Genomic DNA, 18,332 nt, shown 5'->3' on the forward strand with positions numbered 1-18,332 from the left:
AATCCCCCAAAAATTAGCCCCGCAGTGGACTGATCGTAAAGACACGGTTCCCAGTAGAACACCGAAGTCAAGCATCACTGGCTAAGGTCAGTAAGCGAGTGGGTGACCACTTTGATCAATCTGTGCAGGGACCGAGGGTGAGCGGTATCAGTCCTTTTTAAACTGTTCTACCATAAAGTCTCATCACCAGGGATGTTTCCCAGACCATCGTATTATTCTGCGCAGGGACGGAGGGTGTGCGGTATTGGTCCTCGTTAAACTGTTCGACCCTAAATTGCTCTGCAGGTCGTCGGGCTACCGAAGCGGGAGAGCCATCCCCTCTGCCGAGGATCGAAATTGCGATGCATGTCTTCGGATCATCCTCAGGGATGTTTCGCAGACCGTCGCTAATAGCCCATTATGCAGCTCTAGTGCGACGTAAATAAACTACAACTATAACTACAACTTCCCAGACAGTCGCAAATAGTCCATTGTGCAGCTCAAGTGCGACGTAAATAATATACCAACTAAAATATTAAATATAATTCCTCACAAACACATAGCCTTGTTGCGTATTTTAAACTTAGAAAGCATTCAAACTTTCAAACATTTATTCCCCTATAAAGTCGAGAAATAAAAAAATAAAAACACAACATCACCTTCTTATCTTACATAAAAATCTCCCATAAGAAATCCAACAAAACTGAAAAAAAAAAAGATAAGCAGACATCGCTTTTCTCTCTTTTCCAAATGGCGTCTCTTTTTTTTTTGCCGCTGCAGGATAAAACTCCATTTAAAACTCATTCTTCAATTTAATAAATAGATTGGTCCCGAAGTGCGCAAAAGCATCGACACATACTAAAATTCCTTTTCTCTCTCTCTCTCTTCTCCTGACAGAGCCTAAATTCGATCCGTTAAAAAGACGGGCCGCAGGGCGGAGGACCCATCCCCCTCCCCCCATTTCAGTAAAATCCATGCATACAGATAAACGAAAGATTCCTTTCCCCGTCCTAAATCCGCGAGAATAATTTAAAATAAGAGCATCGAGGCGCACCGATTTATTCAACTAACGCTCGTATATTATCCATCCCTGGGTCGCCCCAGAGATTGTTGGGCGAGATTGAAAAGCAAAGCTTCGGACCTTCTCATCGAATCTCTTTACAAGAATTGATTTTACGCACCGAGCGGTCTTCCCAGGGCTGTGTGAAGAAGACCTTAACCAATCGTGTTGTTGCCACTTCGGTTGACTGTAATCCATGTCGCCATGTAATTTCGGGATGGCCCAAGGGTGCGATGTGATTGTTCGGTAGGGGGAGGGGGGTATCTTGGATGGGGAAGGGGGGGAGAAAGAAGGGTGTTCCTTTAGTAAACCGAATTACGTGGAAGGATGCTTTGCTAAGCCTCATAGTTCCTTTTCCTGGTTTTTGGAATCAAGCCACAAGAGGTGAGGGAATCACTGCATTTAATCGTTTTTGTGCCATCTTAGACGTGAAGGACGTTCGATCACGCGGAGCAGGGAAAGTGGCACCCGCGACGTCTAAACTAGACATGCTATAGGGCTAGACTGGGTGAGTGAGTGAGGTAAATTTTTGGCGCAAGAGCCATGATTTGGGTATACCGAGCCTACAACTAGGTTAAAAGTTCATATATTACCCAGTTAAAATTTAATCACTAGGTTAAAATTTATTTAACTTGGTTTAAATTCCAAACATAAGGTTGAGTTTGAAGAAACTTGGTTAAAATCAAAACCAAATTAAAACTTAAGTAATTTGGGCTTAAATCAATATAACTAGGTAAATACGGGTCGATTATTTGAATAAAATCGAATTATAAAATCCGATGTCTTTGAGGTAAAGTATTAAGTAAGAATGTGGTGCGTCTCCGAGTAAAATTGCTAAAGTCGGGAGGTCACAGTTAAAATACTGTCGTCCTTTAAATTTAAATTTCGAACACTGAGTGAAAAAATGCTTCACCTTAAGATACGCTCCGCAAAAACTGCTTTGTTGGGGTGCTTCATTTAAAATTAAGTCTGTTGATTATAACTTGTGATTTTCTATTGTAGTTTAATGTTTTAAATGGCTAGGTTTCCGGTTTAATTTCGCGTTATTTATTGTTAAGTTCAGTATTCCAGTTTAGTTGTCTGAGCTGTGTTAGAGTGTCTGTTGTCAAATTTTGAATACCATAGAAACAGAGAGACTTATTGGGAGAGGTTATTTGTTGATTTGGCTATGGAATCTTCTGCCTCATTTCCCGTAATGCCCATATGTTCTGGAATCCAACCGAATACTATATCATAATCATTGTTGTTGCACAATTTAAAGTATAATTTTAATATATGGGGTAGGCTAGACTGGAATGACACTTGGCCATACATTTTTAGTAATTTGCAGGACCTTTTTTCTAAGAAAAGAAAATGTAGAAATAAGCAACTAATGAATGGCAAACAGTCATTAAATAATTTACTTTTCTTATATAGATTTTAAAAAAATGTGACAATTTTCAGCAAATGGAAAGGGAGAATATTTTTAAAGGATCATCTACATAAATTCGATTTTTTTTCAAACAGTACTGCAACCTTTCTATAAAAGTTTTATTGTCTTTGGAACTACAGGATCGAATTTAGTGCACGTATATCTGCAGTATATGTATATATGTATGCGTTCACAACTGCGCTACCACGGCAACCAAGCACGTAGGTATAACTTTTCCATGGGAGGTGCTTAGAAATTCAAAATTGACAAATTGAAGTGAAATTGATTTTAAAACTGGAATCTAATACTTATGCTCTCTCTCTATATATATTTTAAAGATACATTGATTGCGTTCAAATATTGAAAAATTAGTAGTGAATTAATAAATTTAAAACTAAATTTGATTTTCAACCCGATAGCCCAGTAAAGTTAGACTTTTTCGTCGAAAAAAATAGTGCCTCAAATTTTTTTTTCAGAAAAAACTCTGTTATATTATTATTATGATACTCAAAAACTTTTATTTAGTTAGCAATAACAGATGTATAATTAGGTACACTTACGAATTTGTACTTTTTGTACAGAAAACCCTTATAATTTCTAAACTATTAGTTCCATTTATCGTCTCGGGATTAGAATCATTCAATTTAGGGTGAAAAAATGTATCAGGAAAAATGTCTTAATTATTTGTTTAAAATGCATTAATGAAAAATGGGTAATATCAAACTTTAGACTTCTGGAAATTGAAAAATCATCGACATATGTCTCATTCAAAGCAGGAAAGGGAAAATTTAATATGGCACCCACAGGACATATGGTATGAACGTTGGTGTCGATTTTCTATTCAATCAATAACGAAAAACTCGCATTTAAAAGTAATTTTAGTTTTAATTAAGCGAAGAGACTTTTATTAGTTTTCTATTATTGAACGGAATAGACAATGGAAAACAGTGTGTGTTCTAATCATCCATTTGAAGCAAAAAAAAAATCTTATTTTTAAGCAAATGACAACTCTAAAAAATTTAAGAAAATTTTTAGCGGAAGTAACACCACTAACGCCAAGGGTATCTGTACCCAAGTAAGCAGTATCCAAATAAGCGGTATTCAGTAAGATATGCATCCGAGAGATATTGAGATATACAAAAAGATCTCACACAACATATCCAGGCAACCACGAGCATCAGCAGCCAACCTTCATCATTGACCATGTTACTGTGGAAGGGAGAGTGGTCACTCCCGAAAGGTTTCACTGTATCACAAAACTATGCTGGTTACATATTTGTTAACAAAATGTTCTATTTATAAAAAATATCAACTTCTAAAGGACTAAAAAAAAAAAATGGTAAGTGAGACGTAATCACGGGGTTCGGTAGGCGAATCGAGCAGAGGGCGGGGAGTTCTAGTATGTACAAAACAGGGTTCAATAAAAGGTATGTGGCGATCGCCAATTTCAATTAGGAAAATTGGAACTGAGGAAACATTAAAGGGAATTCACTGCAAATCTCTTGATCTCGCCAAGAGCAGGAGGAAGATTCTCTTTCACTTTATATCCGCGTTGTTCCCTTCTTTTTTTTCTTTTCGATAGATTCTTACGAGAAGTTCAGGATAGGATTTCACGGCTGATACTGCGCAAAACGAAAACGGCACTACCCGACTGATTCAACTGATTTATTAGCTAGTCTCACTTAATCTTCAATAATTTTTATTCTAATAATTAACACAATCTACTTTTGATTTCTTTTTGGTAAAACATTTTTGAGTAGGTTTTTTATTTATTTATTTTTTCAATGTCTTCATTACTCTTTTTTTTATAATTGAAATGGCGGTGTTTGAAGTACGGAGTTTTTATGTTTCACACATTGTGTAAGAATGTGTTAAAAAATAATTGCAATTTTCGCTTGCTAAGTTTACATTTTACAATCGTGTGGTCTACTCTCCTTTACCTCTCCAGACTTATGCTTGCTTTCAGCCTCAGTTAGACGTTAAACCATTTTATAGTACAGTACAGAACCCGTTATCCGGAAATCAGAAAATCGGAAAACCAAAAAACCGGAACGAAATTCGATAAATTTTCCCACCATTATAAAAAAAATTTTTTTTTCCTTATAAAATTTTAGGATTTTTCGTTCTTTTTTGAAAGATGTTTACCTTACCATCATTTTGGAAATAATCATTAGTGTATTGCTCCATCGTTTTTTCTTCTTTTTAAGATTATTTCAAAAAAAAATTTTTTTTTAGTTGTGTTTAACAATAAAAAAAAAACGGCTTTTTGTAGCGATTCAGAAAACCGGAAAAATCAGTTATCCGGAATAGCGATGGTCCCGATCGTTCCGGATAATTGGTTCCCTACTGTATTAAGATACTATATTAATATTCAGCAAAGTACCCTAGTACCTTGGTACTCACTTTATCGACCCACTAAAGGGATCAAGGACTGAGTCCCAGAAACCATGTGTGCCGAATTAATTTGCACAAGACGCTTTGGCGCGCATTCCAATGTAAAAGGAGCGAAGTAAGCAGCTACCGGCTGCCTCCTCTAAGTTTGTTGTAATACAGTAGTTGTAGTCGTGATTGTCATGTAAAAGGATTGCCTGCGGTCTTCCGCAGCTTGTGTGAACTTACCTCTGTTATGTAAATAAATGTTATTATTATTATAGTTCATCGTAGTTCAATTCGTCGTAATCGTGCACAAATTTGGTGCACATGGCCGGGAAGGCACGATTCCAAATCCCAATGGTCCTCAGCCTATTGCCAGGGAATATTTGATTTTTCCCCTCATTCTCGGGAAAACGCTATTCTAAGCAATGACGTCAGAATTGATTTGTGCGTGCGCAACATGCCTTGTACTGACCTGTGACACTGCTCTGCGTCTGCAAGGCTTTTCAACCGTTTTGTTTATTTTCATTTGAAACTGAGAGCGCGAAACGTCGTGGATTAATAATGCTATGAAGTAAGTAATTTATCATTTTCTTTAAACTTCTGTTTGTGATTGCAACTGATAAAATCTCTAAACATTTAAAGAGTATTGAATTTTATTCCTTATTATAAATGTTACTCGTGTCTTGCAATAATACACTATTAAAAGGTTTGAATAATGCTGTGCTGTGACGTTTTTCTTTTATGTCCCCAAAACGTTAAGTTTTAAATTGCAATATGTAAATTGTTTTTTTTTAGACAACTTAATTTTGCTATTCACATCCATGTGTAAATTGTTAAGTTTATATTATGCTTCAGAAAAGAGATAATTATCAACTACTAACAGGAAGAGAAATTACTGTAGATATGGCACTAGTGTAGGCTACTTGAAAAGTTTAAATTGCTTTTATACATTTTATTCTCATCATTACTTCTTATATGTATGAGAGTTTCGTATAAAAAACACATTAGTTCAGCAGCTATAAAACCAGTTGTTTTGGTTCAGAACTATGATATCTAAACAGAAGACTGTTTTATTGTTAATATATCAGAATAGAATGTATATTATAACGAAATATATTTATTTAAAAGAGCATTATTATTAATTAGTATGCAATAATAAACATTAAATTTTTATTTATTTTTTTTACCTTTCAGATGCAGATGAAGAAGCGATGGTTGGTTTTAGTCATAAGAGGTAATTAAATTATAAGTTTTTTTTATTCATACTTAAAGTAATTATTGCTAATCCCAGAGCTTATAAAATAAAAGAATTTATTATTAAAAATATGTCATTAAGATATTTTATTTACTACGAGTTTTTCATTTAGTTTAAATTAACACTCCTAATAAATTCTTTAAAGTAAAATTTTTATGATATATAATACAATATTTAATAATATATTTCTACCTTTTCCAACCTTACTAATTTATGTTATTTTAACATCTTTGGTACCAAATAATATTTATCACCTCTTAATAATATTGTATTTAATAGTTATCATTGTTTATAATCATTTTTTAATTATTGTGATATTGATTATGATTTCAGTATTACTGGATGTATTGTTATGACTATGATCAAGATATTTATTTTATTCACCTAGGTGTATTAGTGTAGCTTATATCAACCATTTAAAGAAAATATGCCTTTCTTTATCTATTTGTTGGTGAACTTGGCTGCATGGTCTTGGCGATAAATAATTATTTTCAGATATCTGACATTTCATTATTTATACCTCTGATATTTCCATCAGGCATTCCTTGAACAGTTTAATATCTGTTGAATTAAGAAATTTTATCTGTTAAGATTAAATTTCTGATCTTTTTTTTTAAAGATAAGTTTATATTCCTTAATAAATATAAATCAGAAGCTATACATGTTCCTGTAAGAGTATATTATGTAAAAATCTGAATTTTGTAAAAAAAAATATAAATTAATTGAATATGAAAATGATTCTGGAGTGACAATGGAAGATAATTTTGTGGTTAATATTATATTTTATAAAAATATTATTAGTTGCAAAAAGCACTTTGAATTAAATGATAGACATCATGAAAGCATATGAACGAATAAAATGTATTAATGAAATGTGCATGCATATTGTTTGTTCATTATTGAAATAATTTCATTGTCTACTTTCAATTTCTTGATTAAATTTAATAAACATTTATGTATACCCATTTAAAAATCCTAAAATTATGTACTTACAATGTTAGGAAACAAGCAATAAAATTTTTTAATCCCTTTTCATGCAAAAACTATAAAGATTAAAGTATAATTAAGATATAAAGTGATAAGTGTTTTGATAAAAAGATATTGCAACGATTTAATTTATTAATCAACAATCATTTATTATTATCAAAGATTAATATAGACGATCTGTGAATGTTTAATATGTGCTTTTACATTCCAACGATATGATTTGACGATGCTTTTAGGAATTCCTTTTATTTATTATTTAAAACTGGCTTTGCATTTTCCAAAGAATCATTTCAGTTATTTTATAATGAATTTTTGTCTTAATAAGACAAAAGTGTAAAATATTCTCGCAATAATTTCTTTTATTAATTTCTTTGTGTATACAAGTATACATTTAGAATATTTCTGAACTCTATTTACACCTGAGGAAAATTGTTTTTTTTTTTCTTCTTTTTTCGACACTTTTGTTAATTTTATATATTTTTTATTATAGAAGAAAACTTAGATTTAGCAAACCCTGTTTCTCCCTGACGAATGATTGCCACAACTCCAACTTTTTTACTGTAGTTTTATTTAATACATAATTAGTAAAAGAAAATTAATTAAAATTCAGTTGCTTTTATGTTTTTATAATGATAGTATTTTTAAAATGTACTGTAATTTAAGTTTGTGTTTGATTTTTGTTTCAGGTTCTTGGAAAAAGTTTTGTAATATCTGAGATTTCTCAAAAGATGTATCCCCTGTAAATGATGAAGCGTGGTGTTTCCTGCTTAGATGTTTAAGACTTTAATTAGAATTTAGCTATTAAAATCCATACTGTCTCGCAACTTTAAACAGAAAAGATGAAAAATTTACTATGTCAAAGAAAATAAAATTGTAAACAAAAATAAAAGTTATTAATACTTGAAAATTTTTCCTATTTCATAATTTATATATCAGTGTCATTATTCAAATTTGTATGTTTTAATTTTAAATATTTATGAACAAGTGTAATATTTCCGTTATTATATGCTTGAAGATTATTTTTTTAGTATTTAGCTTCTAGAATTTTGTTTCCTAGTGATGATTTACAAAAACTTGATAATGTGTAAATAAAAACTATGAAGCAAAGGGTACCCTTGGAAATATGAATGAAAATATTGTTCTAATATTTATGTCTGGAGTGCGATCTAAAGTTCAGTGATAATTTTACTTAAATCCCAATTTTTAAACAAATCAAGAACACTGTTGATCATAAGTAGCATATCCAAGGGTTATTCAGTGAAAACAAAATGTATATTTTTACTTAATGATAAAAAAGAAATGTTGACATCATATTAAGGATAAATTGTCTAAATGTGAAATTTCAATGAGCTCTCGAAAAAAATTGTGATACATAACTTTTCTTAAGTTTTATTGACATTTCTTACAAAATAAAATAAAAATTTTCGAGTAATAACATTTCAAAATCATATGTTGCAATGTTTATTTATTTTAGACAGTTACCTATGAAATTTTAGATTTTTAAAAGTTTAATATAGTCTAAGACTTCAATATTTAGTTCAAAATATTTTCAGATTTTAATTAAATAAATTATTACTAAGTATTAACATACTATAATTTTTTTTAGAGAATCACTTTATATAATTTTAAAGATGCAACATCAACATGTATTCAAAAACATTGACAGTAACACTTGACATATTTAAAGCTTGCATTTTCTACTCTGGCCTGACATGAATAAGAAACAAAAGTGGTTTAAAATATAAGTCTTCACATTTTATACTTCAAATCACTTTTGTTTCTTCTCCTTCAGCCCTTGAAATATGTACTGTTTTTTCCTATTTGTATGCTTTTTAATCCTGTAATACTGTATAGCTTGTTCCTAAGGATTATTTTAACCAAATGAATGATACGATTCACATATATTCATTTTGGAAAATTAACCGAAAGAGCTACATCAATTGACGAAAATGTGAACAATCGATTTAGATTAATTCAAAAAGCCTTAGTAAAATTCTGGTATGTCTACGATTTTTAAAAAAGAAACTATGGGAAACTGAAGTTACGATTCAGTAAGGCAGAATAAAAAAAAGTTTGTTCATAAACTTAAACAATCACCTTACATTTCATCGATTATTTCCACTAGATATCGAACATTTCTTAATATTTTTCATCGAGCCATACTCAGATGAGATACACCAATTTTTCTTCGGGACCACTTACAATTGATATAAATCTCCTCAATATCCATAAATAAGATTATTATATAATTAAATATAGTGAAATGTTTGATGAACAATGTTAAACTTGTGCACATTTAATATCTAGACTTAATTTCAATATAGTTAAAGCTTGACAATTTGGATAGTTGGGCTAGGAAAATTGAAATAAAACATATAGAAGGATCATATAAAAGAAACATCTTTTTTTGTTTTGTTAATTTAATGCCAAAATTTTCCGTGTTCTATATTACAAATTGGAAAAAAATACACCATTATTAATTTGTCAATAATAATTAAAGAGTCAATGTGCTTCCTTACAATGTTAAGATAGCATTAAAATAAACTAAAACATTAATATCAGTAAGGTTTAATTTTTCGTAGTAAACTTAATCTGTCAAATATAATTTTAAAAAATTCATTATCACTGAAACATTCTTCCTCCTTGACTAAAAATATACAGATATTATATGCCTTTTAGTAAGCAGGATTCTAGCCATAGTAGAAATATTAAGTGGAAATTTTAAAAAAATTTTACAAGATAAAGTAATGAGGCAAACATTTTGCTATATACTGTTAAAATCATATTAAGTGAATTTGGATGCCTCAAAGAAGTATGTCAAAACAAAATCCACCTTATTAGTTTTTAAAACACTTATGTACCAGAGGAAAAAATGTTGCTATATAAAATATGGAGATTTCAAGGCTTTTAAGAAAATAATCCAAATTAAAATCTGATTTTTTTTTATTATTAAATAAAACTGAATACAATCAAACAGATTCACTTGAACTTGCAATGTAGTAGGCGAGTCTCAATGGGGGTCAGAACGAAAACCCCACGCAACAGCGTCGTTGCTGGATGCAACTCAATTCAACAATGTTTTTACTGTTTGCCTAATGTTTAAATGCTTACAAAACTTTTATAGCAATTTCAAATGAGCATTATTAAAATAGAGTAGTTTTAAAAATAGTGCTGTGTGTTCAATGACTTTGACAGTCAAAGAAATTAGTTAAAGATTACTCTACTATATATGACAATTATTTTAACACTAAATTGTCAAAGACATCAATGAAAGTTTTTTATTATTTAGAAGTTATGATTAAATATAACATTGCACAAAATTTTAATGCATATTGTATGGAAATTATTTTACACAAAAATTTAATTTATCAAGGGCATTTTCATGAATACAAATTTCTTATATATATATAAATAAATCGATTGTTTTAAAAATATACAGGTAACAGAAATTTCAAAACATAAAAAATGAAAATTTCAGTCTAAAGTCCCTAAGTACAATAAACTAAATTTTATTATTGCTGCTCTTTTTTTAAAAAATTAAAACACGTAAAAGACTCGGATGTCTTAATAATAAGCCGTTGGTCTCGAGAGGTTACTCGGAAAATCAGTTTAAACTCTGCTTGATGATCATCACTAGCCTTAATCATTGTCGTAGTTGCACTGGTGATTTCACTCTAGATGATCTTAGTTAGTAGTACAATAGAGAGCTGTCTTCAAAAATGTAGCTGAAAATTAAAAAAAGAAGAAAAGTGAATGTTGACATTGAAGGCACAAAAGTAAAATATAAACCAGTAAAAAATTTTTTTAAATTTAATAATTTGAATGAATCAGATACGACATGACCATACTGATCCGAACATAGAGGTATCTGATTGACTTATTATTTATTCAAACTTTAAATTATTTACAAGAATACCAATATTGCTTTAATTAAGAAATTTTATGTTTCATTAAATAGTTACTAGCTGTAAGAAAACAATTTAAAATAAATTATGATTTTTAAACAAATTAAATAATATTTTGTTAGAAATAATATTTTTCAAGAAAAGAATATTACTTATCAATCTTTGGAGTCAGAAAAATACTAATACCACAATATCTCTATATTGTGTACCCATTATCTGTAATGAAGTACCATAAGTAATTTGGTTACTCATTTACTGCACTCGATTGAAATATAAAAGTACCATAATTCTTTCAGGAATTAGAATTAAAATGATTTCGTTCATGAAATCTGTCCCTGGTATCCCTGCACCTCTGTATGCCATTGAAATGGATTGATTTAAAACCTAGTGTTAATAAAGATATATTAAAAACTAAAATACATGTTAACTAATTATTTAATCATTATTACATTATATCTTAAATGTGAAATATTTTGTACCAACAAAAGAAAATATTAAAGTAAATAATCTATGTTCTGGAGATTCTTTGTTTTTTTTCAACAATTATCCTTTGAAACAAATTTAAAATTATCAATTCCTATTCATTGTAAAAATGAAGGGTGTTTAAAAATTAAGATGTGCATGTTATAAGATGTTATATCATTATAAATGTTTTGTTTATTTACAAACTTCCCCTATAACTTTTTTTCAATTAAGATATTTATTAATAAAAGTTATTAAAAAGATTAAATTATTTATATCATTAACAGAATAGAAGAAAAGTTGGAAAGTCACATTCAATATTTTGCAAATTCAATAAAACTTTATAAAATAATATAAATAAAAAATTTTATAAAACTATTTTATATATATTATATATTTTATAAAAATTTAATAATGTTCGTTTTGGAACCAAAATTATAACTTCTAGGAAAATACATATTTTATAATGTTTAATAATTCACCATTCATAATCATATCTTTTTATTTACATATTGAACTTAAATTCTTTCAGCACAAAATAAATAACATGTTTCAAAGGAAAACACGTTTCTGGGTTAGGTTTTTAAAAGAAAAACATACAATAATAGAAGAGTTATAACTTCATAGTTGGGGGAGCGATAAAAGAAACTATTGGTACTCTTAAGAAAATAAAACTTACCTAGACATCACACTCTTTATTAAAATAATGTGATGATACTTCGACTAACGAAATTAGCTGATAATACTTTTTTGTTGGGTTTCATAAAAATCGCACTGTAATTTCATCAACCACCGGCATATTTCAATTCATATCAGCAACATTGTTAGATTTTTCAGAAGGGGCACATGCGCATAAACCAATTTTGTTTTTGACGTCATTGCGTAAATCGTTTTCCCGAGAATGAGGGGAAAAATCAAATATTCCCTGGCAATAGGCTGAGGACCATTGGGATTTGGAATCGTGCGGCCGGGAAATGGCCTAAGAAACCACCGATTTATCATATTAGTTTTCGTCGTCGTTTTCGTTCGTCGTTTCGCTGCATGATTGGGGTAAGTTCGTTGCGTTTTCTTTTGGAATAGTTAGAAATGTTAAATTTCTTCATTGAATAATTTAGTCGTATATTTGAAGGTATTCGTTGAATAAGGTAATTTTGAATTATGGTGTAGTTTGAGAATTTTGAAATGCAATTCGTATAGTTAGTATGTGTTTAAATTTTCGTTAAGAATAGGAGTTTGTTATATTATTGGAGATATTTGAATTATTGTGTATCTTGCTTTCGATTTGTTTAAATAAATAATTTAGTTGGATATTTTGAATGAATAGTTTTTTAATAAGGTTATTTCGAAATAAGGCGTGGTTACAATATTTTGGAATGTAATTCGTATTGGTTTTGATTTTCGATTTCATTTAAGAAAAGAAATTTGTTAGAATGTTATATTAATAGAAGTGTTATTTAAATGATTGTTGGTTACACTTTCGATTTAGTATTATGAATTTCAGTGTTTATAATTTGTAATTTTGTTTTGAATGCGTTTTATTGCATTTATTGTTGTTCTAAGAGTGAATTGAGGTTGTGTCTGTTATTTGAGTATTTGTTTTGTAATTGAAATAATAAGTTTAAAATGGATGCGGCAAAAAAGGCTTTGTTAGAAAGAACAATTAAAGCTAGGGCTGTTTCAAGATCGTTAGTAACGAAGCAAATTAAAAAACTTGAAGCAGAAATAGATAATAGTTCCGATAAAATAATTGTTAATGAAACATTTTTACAATTAGTTTCTAAATTTGAAGAGATGTGTAAACTTGATAAGGAAGTTCAGGATTTAATTGATATTGATAAGTTAGAAGAAGAAATTGAGAGTCGCGAAGATTATCGTGATAAATTTGTGTTGTGGAAATCTCGCGCTGAGCGTTATTTAGCTGCAAACCCGAATACAGCTCCTCAAAATCTGGCGGAAACTCAACCATTAACTACTACTACTACAATTCCTCAAACTAGCCCGGTTTTAATAAACCAACCCCGTTTGCCAAAGCTTACTTTGGAATCATTTTCGGGTAAGAATATTAGTAGTTTTCCTAGTTTTTGGGCTAGATTTAAATCTGCAGTGCATGAGAATTCGAGTTTAAATGATATAGATAAATTTTCATATTTAAAATCGGTTGTTACAGATGATGCGGAATTAGCAATACAAGGTTTAACATTAACATCCGAAAATTATGTAAAAGCGGTTGAAATTTTGGAAAAAAGATTCGGACGCAAAGAACTTATAATTGATTATCACATGAACTGTTTATTAAATCTGACCCCTGTCCGGAATTCGTTTGATGTTATTTCATTACGTAAATTGTATGATCAGTTAGAAGTCAACATTCGAGGATTAGAATCCCTTGGAATCTCACCCGATTCTTATAGTTGTCTTTTGTTTCCGATAATTATGAAGGTTATCCCTTCTAGTTTAGCTTTAGAGTATAATCAAAAATTTGAAAAAGGGGATTCTAAGATCACTAATTTAACTCAATATCTCAGACAGGAAATAGAAAGTAGAGAAAGAACTACCGCATTGTTAAAGAATCGAAATGAGTCACAAATAAAAAGTTCGCCTTCATTTTCTAATAAATATTTCAATACGGCGCCACGCAGATACGCGAATATGAAACCTAAGTATCATTCGGAATTTCATCCCCCCTCTAATCATAACAGGCAGGCTGGGAGAGTATCGGCGACTGAATTAATGACATCTGCGGTTTTCAATTGTTTATTTTGTTCGGAAAAGAACCACTCTTCTGATTGTTGCGAGAATTTAAATGTTCAACAAAAAAGAGACAGATTAATTAAGGAAAGGAGATGTTTTTTATGCTGTAATATTTCTTGCAATGTAAAAATGTGTAAGAAAAATAATTGTTCGTTTTGTCAAGGGCGTCATGCACGTGCGATTTGTTTTAAATTAGAGAATTCTAAAAAACAAAATTTATGCTTAGATTCGAAAGAAACAGGAGTTGATGTTAAAACTACCTGTTCAAATTCTGTGGTAAATAATAATAAAGGTGGGGTTTTGCTGCAATGCGTGAAGGCAGAGATTATTGGTAGCTCTTCGTCAGATAAAATATTTTGTTTATTTGATAATGGAAGTGAAAAAACATTTATTAAGAAAAACTTGTCTCGTAGATTGGGATTAAGGGTGTTAGGCTCAGAAAGGTTAAAAATATATTCATTCGGATCTAAAGTGCCTAAAAAACAAACTTGTCGTAAGGTAGAAATTAGGTTGAGGAATTTATTGAATGGAGATGAGGCGATGATTGAGGCAGTGGAAATCGAGGAAATTTCTAGAGCTAATATTACCCTTCCAAATCCGGATACATGGAAGGAAATGGAGTCAATGGGAATTAGATTGACATTTAGTAATGATGAATTGTTTGAAAATTGTGAAATTTCATTGTTAATTGGTCAGGATTTTTATTGGTCTTTAACAAAACAAATTAAAAGATTGGATTCCTCACTAGTTGCTATTGATACCAGTCTTGGTTGGTCTCTTCAGGGTAAATGTGATGAGCAGAGTGTTTGTACGTCTGTAAATTTGGTTATTAATGAAAATGAATTAATTTCGGCTGAATTAAGGACATTTTGGGAGTTAGAAAATTTAGGAATATTTGACAAGGATTCGGTGAATTTAGGTAATAGAGATGAAGAGGTGCTTAGTGAGTTTGATAATTCAGTTAGTTTTGTAGATCGTAGATACCGTGTAAGCTTGCCTTGGAGACCAGGAATGAGAGAAGTGTTGAAAAATAATGAAAATATTGCTCGTAAGCGTTTTGAAAGGTTATGTTGTAGGTTTGGGATGGATCCAGAGTTGCATTGTGAATATAGGGATGTAATCGATGGTTACATTAAGGAAGGTATAGTTGAGCATACTTCATGTGATTCTTTGAGGGATAGTACGGGATTTTTTCTGCCCCATCATGCAGTGATACGCAATGACAAATCTACCAGTAGACTGCGTATTGTATTCGATGGATCTAGCCATGAAGATGAGTATGCCTCGTTAAATCAAAGCTTATTTACTGGTCCAAACTTACATCCTGATATTCTGGAACTTCTTCTGCGTTTTCGGAAAAATCCTATAGCGTTTACAGCAGATGTAAAATCTGCATTTCTTCAAATTGAACTTGATATTCCTGATAGAAACTTTACTCGTTTTTACTGGGCAGATAGCTTGAATGGTAATCCCTACATCTTGAATTTTACCAGAGTTCTATTTGGCCTTAGGCCTAGTCCATACCTTCTTGCAGCGACTTTGAAACATCATTTTAGAAAATACAAGGAACAGTTTCCAGAGACATTTGAGTTATTAAATAGCTCGATTTACGTCGATGATCTAATTTTGGGACAAAATAATATTGAAGACGCTTTAAGTACTTCCAAGGAGTGCTTGCAAATATTTAGTGATGCGGGTATGTTGTTACACAAATGGACCACTAATTCGGAAAATCTTGCTTTGTTATGGAAAAAAGAAAGTATTGAAACACAGCACTCTAAAAACACGCTGGCTGATTCCAAACCTTCAATTAAAGTTTTGGGACTATCGTGGGATGCCGAAAATGATCTAATATATTTTGATCCGAAGGACCTTTTAAAATTTCTGTCTCGTAAAATAGAATCAAAAAGATCAATTTTGCGTGTAGTCGGACGAATCTTCGATCCTCTCGGTATACTAGGTCCATTCGTCATTAGATTGAAATGCCTTCTGCAGGAACTTTGGGCTGCAGGACTTGATTGGGACTCGGATCTTCCCCCTGAGCTACACCGCAAGTGGCAGAAGTGGAGTAGTGAGGCGGAGGATTTGACTTATATTAAGATACCACGTTATTATTTGGGTGAACCGAATAAAAAATTAATGAATTTGGAAATGCATTGCTTTTCCGATGCAAGCAAAATAGCTTATGGAACAGTTCTTTATTTGCGCTTTGTTACTTCAGGTAATAGCATAGAAACTAGTTTTATTTGTTCGAAAAGTCGTGTAGCACCATTGAAATCGCTAACACTGCCACGATTAGAGTTGACAGCAGCCCTATTATCAGCCAGGTTAGCCAAACAAGTATCGTCTTGTCTTAAATTTGAAAGCAATGTATATTTTTGGACTGACTCACTTATTTCGTATTATTGGATACGTGGTGATTCTTCAACCTTTAAACCATATGTCAAAAATCGCGTTGAAGAAATTCAGACACTTTCTAATCCAAATCAATGGGGGCATTGTCCAGGAAGGGACAACCCAGCTGACATTATTTCACGAGGTACATCCGCTACTAAACTATTGCATAGTGAATTGTGGTGGAATGGGCCAGCATGGCTCAAACAACCACCAGATCAATGGCCAAACCTCCAACCCAATTTTGATTTAGACTTAAGTTCAAAGGAACTGGAACATCGCTCCAATGTCCATGTGACTATTACCAAGCAGAGAGAACCATTTGTCGACATAAATCGATTCAGCAGTTTAAAAGGACTTTTAAGGGTAACTGCTTGGGTGTTACGATTTGTGAACAATGCTCGAAATATTAATAAATCTACAAACTCGTGTCTCACGGCGGATGAGATACAAAATGCAGAAAAATTTTGGATAAAAAGTATTCAAAACGAATTTTATCCAGAGGAGATATCGACTTTAAAGGACAATAAGCAACTTCGAAATAATTCTGAAATAAAAACTTTAGTGCCATACTTAGATGAGGACAATATATTGCGAATTACCAGTCGATTAAATGAAGCAGATTTGTACTTGGGTGAAAAGCATCCAATAATTCTTCCTCGGCGTAGTAAATTTGCCGAGTTGCTTGTGATTAGGGAACATGAACGTATTGCTCATTGTGGTGTATCGGCAACTTTGACTCAAATTCGAAAAAATTATTGGATACCTAAATGTCGTCAGCTAGCAAAATCAATCATTCGGCTTTGTAATCAAAATATCCCCTCCATTTCATAGAACTATTAGATCCTACTACTGCAAGGGATTCCTACAGCAAAAGAAAAACTTACCAATCTCTCCTTGTTAAACAATTATGGAAACGATGGAAAGAACAATATTTACTTCAATTAAAAACTAATTACCAATTTAAAACTTCATCTATTCATAAAAATTTAAAGGTTAATGATATTGTTCTTATTGAAGGAAATGTTAAATCAAAATTGTTGTGGGAATTGGGGATCATTCAGGAAATATTTTTAGGTAGAGACAATTATGTCAGATCTTGCTTGGTTAAAACTTCTAAAGGCAGCTTTAAAAAACCTATACAGCCTCTTTATCCTTTAGAAATTGATTGATAAATTTTACTAATTTTGTTTCTATTTTGCAGATAAGAGTAACTTAAATAATTCACTTCTTTTTTAACCAGTTTGAAAGCCTTAAGTATGTATACACGTTTAAAAATATTTTGCTCTTTGTAATTTAGTAGAATTTTCTTATATATTCATTTTGCATCGTAATGTATGTTTATTGTATCTGTAATAATTTTTTGTAATTGTTTGTGAATAGTCTCATTATGATAACAGTTTTAGTTACATCTTTATTTTGATAAGTATTATTGTAAATGCTTAAATGGTATTAATTAGGTGAACATTCTGTTCACCGGTGGGGTGTGTGCCGAATTAATTTGCACAAGACGCTTTGGCGCGCATTCCAATGTAAAAGGAGCGAAGTAAGCAGCTACCGGCTGCCTCCTCTAAGTTTGTTGTAATACAGTAGTTGTAGTCGTGATTGTCATGTAAAAGGATTGCCTGCGGTCTTCCGCAGCTTGTGTGAACTTACCTCTGTTATGTAAATAAATGTTATTATTATTATAGTTCATCGTAGTTCAATTCGTCGTAATCGTGCACACCATGTAACCTTACGGCAAACTTGTGT

General features: G+C 31.2%; 1 protein-coding gene and 1 long non-coding RNA gene across 2 annotated transcripts; both read left to right on the plus strand.

The window, feature by feature from the left end:
* The first annotated feature begins 5,292 nt into the window (after positions 1-5,292).
* LOC147806539 (uncharacterized) lies at positions 5,293-7,975 on the plus strand. The gene is made up of 3 exons (XR_015435946.1): positions 5,293-5,397; positions 6,021-6,060; positions 7,755-7,975. It is a non-coding gene; the product is annotated as an uncharacterized LOC147806539 (long non-coding RNA).
* Positions 7,976-13,058: 5,083 nt separating this feature from the next.
* LOC147806540 (uncharacterized) lies at positions 13,059-17,414 on the plus strand. The gene is made up of 2 exons (XM_087149669.1): positions 13,059-13,900; positions 14,600-17,414. Exons 1-2 carry the CDS (start codon positions 13,059-13,061, stop codon positions 17,412-17,414), a joined length of 3,657 nt encoding a protein of 1,218 aa, XP_087005795.1.
* The last annotated feature ends 918 nt before the right edge of the window (positions 17,415-18,332 follow it).

The sequence above is a fragment of the Parasteatoda tepidariorum genome, chromosome 8, assembly GCF_982258835.1.
Source record: "Parasteatoda tepidariorum strain Cologne lab strain chromosome 8, Ptep-v5.0, whole genome shotgun sequence".
NCBI classification, from domain to species: Eukaryota; Metazoa; Arthropoda; class Arachnida; order Araneae; family Theridiidae; genus Parasteatoda; species Parasteatoda tepidariorum.

Coding starts and splice junctions, on each gene's coding strand:
- LOC147806540 (XM_087149669.1), top strand. CDS start 13,059: ATGGATGCGGCAAAAAAGGCTTTGTTAGAAAGAACAATTAAAGCTAGG. Junction 13,901..14,599: donor CCTTCTAGTTTAGCTTTAGA/GTATAATCAAAA, acceptor CTTGTCTCGTAG/ATTGGGATTAAGGGTGTTAG.